The sequence below is a fragment of the Pangasianodon hypophthalmus genome, chromosome 29 (genome assembly GCF_027358585.1).
Source record: "Pangasianodon hypophthalmus isolate fPanHyp1 chromosome 29, fPanHyp1.pri, whole genome shotgun sequence".
NCBI classification, from domain to species: domain Eukaryota; kingdom Metazoa; phylum Chordata; class Actinopteri; order Siluriformes; family Pangasiidae; genus Pangasianodon; species Pangasianodon hypophthalmus.
The window spans coordinates 8,849,512-8,856,138 of record NC_069738.1 but is presented as its reverse complement, the minus strand read 5'-3'; the positions used below and the strand labels follow the sequence as shown (position 1 = coordinate 8,856,138).

General features: G+C 37.3%; 1 protein-coding gene across 2 annotated transcripts in view; it reads right to left on the bottom strand.

The window, feature by feature from the left end:
* Nucleotides 1-276: 276 nt before the first annotated feature.
* Nucleotides 277-6,627, bottom strand: part of phf14 (PHD finger protein 14) — a 99,869-nt gene continuing 93,518 nt past the window's right edge. For both annotated transcript variants that reach the window (XM_053231397.1, XM_026942370.3), the window contains exon 18: nt 277-1,145. In XM_053231397.1, the coding sequence (XP_053087372.1) occupies nt 1,071-1,145 (75 nt within the window). In that variant the 3' untranslated portion in view covers nt 277-1,070. The remainder of the gene's footprint in view (nt 1,146-6,627) is intronic.

The following is a 6,627-nucleotide window of genomic DNA, read 5'->3' as shown; positions in this document are numbered from 1 at the left end:
TGTCTGTACAATAGAAATACGTGACCTTGTTTCCCACACAAAGACTGAGAAAAAGAAGAAAAATGTTTCTTTTATTTTCCAGTGCCTGAATTTTTTGGGTTAGTTTAAAGTTTTCTGTTTGTATTTTTTTTTTTTTTTTTTTTTTAATTAGTTGGACTGGGTTTCTAGAGACTCAACTATGTCTAAACATCCACCACATACAAATTTGATTTCCCTCAATCACAAGGTCCTGTAAACTCCTGTATCAGAAGGCTGGTTAAGCATTAAATGACAATATTGTTTATTATTGTTTATTAAGAATTATACATTTACAAAGTACCTAAATACAGACTCTTGTGTAAACTCTTATGGCAGGCAAAGTGTTCCGTAAATCTGCAACACAGTCAGATGAAAGCAAGAATTTAAAAAATTTATGACTACCCGCAAAATATGAGGCCATGTGTGTAGGACACCCAGCATTTCATATAGAGTACTGTACAAATGAAAAAATAGTGTTTGCTCTGATATCTGAGTGTTATTAATCACTCTCACAGGTGCTCACTATAGAGCATGTACATGTAGATGGATTAAAAAAAAATTAATACAAAACAAATGCAAACATGAAACTTGAGAATAAAGAATATTTAACAATAGTACATTTCTCTCTGTACAAAAAAGAAAAGATATAGTTAACACGACATTAGTTTAGTATGATAATATATCACACAGGATGTTCACATTCGGCTTGGGCCATGGTTGTTTAGTGTATGAAAATAAATTTCCTTGAATTGAGCTTCATGTCAGTTCATGACTTGCGCAAGTTCACAGATTCTAACTAGTAAACGGTGTTGAAAAAACAATGTCAGTGCAGTTACCTCCAATTTCTCACATAAAATCTTAAAATGTATATAATAACAGCTAGATCACATGTTAATGAGCACGCGTTACTCTGCTCAACAAAATGGCTTGATGTTGTATTTGGAAGCACGTACAAAATCTGACACACACACAAAAAAAAATACAAAATAAGATTCAAACAGGAATTGAAGGTGTCAGCACTGACAGTGTGGACAGAGTGCCAGTGAGGTAATTCAGTTTGGGATCTCCTGCTCAGCCGTTTCCTCTTTCACACACTCCTCTTCAGCTTCACGTGCTTCCTCTTCCTCCTGAATAGAACCAGAAAGATCATGTTTACACCTGTTCATTTCATGCACCAAAAGAGCAGCCTTCTTTTATCCTCCAATAAAAAACAGCAAAGATGAGTCATCTGACATGTGAATCTGGAATCACTGACAGTTGCACAGGTTTTTCAAACTCTCCAATATTAACTGACACCCCATGGAAGCCCCGCCGCCTTTCCCATCTCAGCATTAGTAATGTTATGACCGGTGCTCTCGTCTTGATCCGATTTTCCTGCTCGATTCTCACTTTCTCTCAAGGTAATCAGAGAACATTTTGAGTTCATTAATCTGAAATAAAAGGTACGTTTGACTTAGCTAACATTAGACACGTATATAGTTAACATCAATAACAATATACTTAGAGATATTTATAATACACTTAGAGATATTTCTTAGGCCCAAATATCAGCCACAATTATTTTTTTTTTTTTTGTAAAAACAAGGCTTATACAGACAGTGAAATATATTTAACACTTCCCAGGAATATTCCTTGTTCCTCTTCAGGGTTGGCAAGTATGTAACATTCAAGATGCATGAAATGACCCAGTGTAAATGGGGTCAAAGATATTAGGTAGGCTTTTATTCAAATGTCTTGCAGCAAAAGAAAATGCAAATAGTTTTGTGTTTTCATTCACTAGGATTATGTGATTATTCTGAAGAGGAAGGGACAAGATGGCATACTGCCATGACCGGATACCGGGATAAAAAAAATGTACGAATTGTTAAACTGTTAAAATTACAATGGAATATTATGTACAAGCAATATTGAGAATTAAGAAGATAGCCTTTCTGTCACATAAACAATTAAAGTACACTGGAATTCTTTTCTTCACATATCCCAGTTTGTTAGGAAGCTGAGGTCAGAGTGCACGGTCAGCCATGAAGCACTGCATATTCTTAAATTGGTAATGGGAGACCATATTTTATGTTTTTATAAATTATTAAGGCTAAAAATGAAAATCTTGATAATTATTTCAATTCGTACACTGCTTACAAAGTTGTAAACACACACCATGATACACTGAAAATATTTCCCTCAGCCTTTTTTTTTTTAATCAATATGCCATCTTTTCAACCTCGGCCAAGCAACAAATACTCACAAGATACAACAGCGAGCGGTCATCATGCCGGAGTCACTTAAAGCTCGCCGAGATTTAGAGGAGGACACAAATAGAAAACGACGGCCATCTCGACAGTTAAATGAGTCTGACAGATGCAATTATCCCCTCTTCCTGAGGTTAATACACACATCTACAGCCAGCCATGTGTGATTACCTATTCCCAACCACACACTGCCCTCATCCTACCATGGAAGGGCAGCTGTATGACACACACACACACACACACACCTGAAATGACACCTCCTCTTAGGAAAATTCGGCCTTTCTTATATGTGATGGACCGTCTCATTGATTATTTTGTCGATGTGCTATTTACAGGCTGATAACGTACACACGTCTTATAGAGAAGCTGCTAAAAGATGACATGAACCTTTCAGTGTTAAAATCTCTAATAACCCTCTTAATACTGCTTACAATTCTTTGTAATTTTTTCACAATTTATATACAGTTTCTTTAACCTGCTCCAATAAGGAGTACAAGTACTTTAATGCTATGTAAAACATAGTAATGCTGTGAGTTATTGACCATTCACAAATGCCATTCATTCAAATGCATCTAACACACACCATCAACTGCAGGAGTGAAAATGAACTAATTACAGTACTCGAGTACATGGTTCAATGTAATGGTACTCTTCTGAATATAATTCATCATAGTACTTTATACTTGAGTTTAAAAAATACACTATTCAACTTCGCTATATTTATTTTTGATCACTGATACAGAATAAAAAAATAATGGTGCACAACACTGGAAGACTGTAAGCATGTGTAAATTTTAAATAATTCAATTTCAACACCCAAAATCAAAAATAAAGTGAAAGTCTACTCATCACACGCTAAATGCTTAGCAGCGATGTCTGAGACAGTGGAGACAGACGAGCATCCCTGACCCAATTTATCAGCTTTCTTCAGTTTTAAGTGCTTTAAAGGAAACAGTGTGATGATACATTATGTAGGCCGAAACCTGTAGAGATATCAACATTTCACAGCTCAACCTCCAGCCTGTGGAAACGTGTACAGGTAAGCCATTAGCTAGCGGAGTGAGCTAGATTAGCTAGCCAGATCGTTTGTTGTTTTACAGTATGAAAGCTCTGTAGTAAACTTAAGATGTCACTTCAATGCTCAGTATTGATTGTATGTTGTGTTAAATATATGAAAGATCAGGATAATGTGTAAGATAATGTGTAGCTAGATAGCTAACTAGGTAGCTGGAAAAATGTATGAATTAATATGAGTTAGCTAGCATGGCAATGAACCTAGCAAGCTACTGAAACCCAACAGCATTTGGCTAAGTTTGCTAGCCAGCTAATGAAAGCTTTCTTTGTATACTATCGATACTGGAGGTGATATTCAAGAACACAGTAGAAAACAACATTTTTGGATTGGTGGTGTAAACTGTAGATATGTAAAATGTAATTTGTACTATAACGTGAATCATTTTCTTGATCACTACTTTCTCCTTTAGCAATTTTTACTACAGTAGCAGTACTTTTACTCAAGTCAGTGTGTTGTGTATTATATTGTATTGCTGGGATTTGAACTCGCACCCATCCAGAACCTTATAGAACTTAACCACAAGCCTAGCGGTCAAGAGAATACACACACATTCACTATATAAGTCCATCAGTGCACTTTAGTGGAGTTTTAAGAGACATTACTTGAGTTTATAAAGCACTGTTACCAAATAACCAGGAATTACAAGCACAGTTATAATGATTTATGAATCCAGGCTTTCTATAAAGTGTTAGCAGATGTTGTATGGCCTTGATGGAGGACCGTCAAACTCTGTACGACAACATAATTCAAATCTTAGACCTGCAGAAGAGAGAAATTCATTTAACAGCGTGCGCAGGCTTTTTTATTTTGCTCCATCCGGCTGTGTCACATTCCCAGAGTCGCTCTGTCTGGAGGGAACTTTTGATATACAGCGAGGCCCTTTATGAAAAATGCGCCTCTTTTTCCTGAACTCTGGACACTTTGTCGCTGATGGCCCTTGGGCAGATATAAATTCGCACCTCGTGAGTGTGCAAGTGCCCGATCTGCCCGTGCCATCCACCAAATCTCCCTGACAAGCCTGCCAATTTTCCAATTACCTGCGGCGTCGTACGTTATCGCCATGGCCGCTCGGTGCTTAAATGAGAAACCACCTCATGCTAAATGTCTTAGTTAGGCTAAAGCACCCCTCCCTTTTCTATATCCCCTTCTAGTCTTTTTTTTTTTTTGGTGATTTAGAGCGTGTCCCTGGGGAAGTGCCCCTGGACACTTGGGGGACTGATTTGCGGGTCCTGCTGAGCCTCCCTCCTCCCATCTTTTTCCTCCAGGGGACAGAAGATGACTCGTTTCGGTTGGTGAGTTACAGCTGAGACACAGCTGCCGCTGGCAGGATCACATATAATGCAGCAAAGCTGCTCAGAAGTGTGAGATAGTTGAGAGGAATAAGATGGCAGGGAAGAAAACGGTGTTTAATCTTCGCCTGTTTCTGGGTTCTGAACACTCTGACTATGAGGTGATGCACGACAATAAACAGCAGTGTAGAATGTAAGTATATCAATTTAAATTTAAGAGACAGAAAGAGTGAGAGAAAGAGAGGCTGGTGAGGGAATGAATGTTTATAGCTGTTGGTGATAACAGTAACTACCTTGTCTCTCAGATGTTCCAAAAACGTTAAATATAACTATAAATGGACAAAATGTATTACGTGTCATTCATTAATAAATGAGAAATTTGAATCATTGGCTCAACTGCTGTAGTTTAAGGTGAATAAAACACTACAGGACATGCTGTTATTGGAAACTAAACAATGCAGCATGGTAACAGTAACCCCCTTGTTTAACCACCAACCAGCAGAACGAAGGCCTTTCTCCACCATGTTCTGCCAGCAGACTCCACCATGGCTAACACGCTGCACATAACGCTTTGCAGGAGAGAATATAAAGCCTCCCCCCAAAAGTCTCCATGGAGATACCAGTCGGCAAGAGCTTACCATCACTAGCTGACGCAACATGGAGAGAGTGGTGATGTCTTAATCACCTGAGATCTGAGATCTACTGGAAGGTGTGAGGTCAGCAGAGCTAAATGGGGCTATTTCACTGGAGATCCCAGCTGTGAATGCAGGACTGACCAACAAACCATGGAGCACCTCTTGATATGCCCTCTGCTGGAATTACCTCGCCACATGAAAGACTTCTAATATAATGATGTTGGAAAGAACTGCGTAAAATTATGGATGGATTTCATATAGATCACTTTGCTGCTGGACATGAGAAGAAGACGACTCCATGTGCTGCATCACACCACCCCGTCATTGATTATTTTCCTATAACAGCATGCCCCCAAGTGTTTTAGTTCTTAAGCTCGGTGTACTATGTTGGCTTTGTATTGTGATTCTGTATCAATTTCACAGACAAAGAATAGAAGCGGAGGAATTTAATTATGAAACTGTATTGTATTATTGTACCAATGCCATACATATAAAGTCAGCTAGCGGACAGTGATAGAACGACTCATTAGTTTATCTAATAAATCAGTCTTTATCAGTACTTTGGTTGACTGTAGAGTGTTGTACTAAACACAGCATAGCACCGGCTTCAACCTTTACCGTAACATTCTTCCTCTTAGCAGCAAACATGGTATTCAGGTCCATTATTTCAAACAGACTCAATTTAAATCACCAATAATGTCATGTGTCATGCATATGAAGTTAGCCAGCTGTAAATAAGCAAATAAATAAATACCCATTCAGCTGTGTAATGAATCAGGCCTTTAAAAATTACTGATGAAAATCTGCCTTGTGCTTACTTCAGAAATGTTCTAAAACACAACAAATGATTCTGGTGTTGGAATGGTTGTGATTTGATTTGATTTAATTTTTTTATCTGTCAGTTATTAATAGGTGATAAAAGTCATCACTTGGTCTAGTAGTTTGATTACTGACGTTTCCTTTTAGTTGGGGCGTAAGTTCTCAAAAACATGGAAAGTCCTCATCCGGAAAAAGTTTGAAAATAAAAAACAAGCAAACAAACAAAAAATGGTAATGTTTCTGGGGCTTCAAAAGTGTTTGACATAATACTGTTCCTAATATTTTTTATATCCAGCTGTAACGTTTAAAAAAAGAAGGCAAATGACCATAATTAAGTGTTCGTCATCGTATTCTTTACATCCCACTATTCTGTTAAGAAAGAAAGAAAGAAAGAAAGAAAGAAAAACAAGGCGAATGCAAGGTGAACAAGGTTAAGAGTTTGCCAAATAATCAAAAAAAAAAAAAAAATTTAAAAAAATAAATTATTAAAGAAATGGAAAGAAAGAAATAAAGAAAGAAAGAAAGAAAGAAAATGCAAATACTTT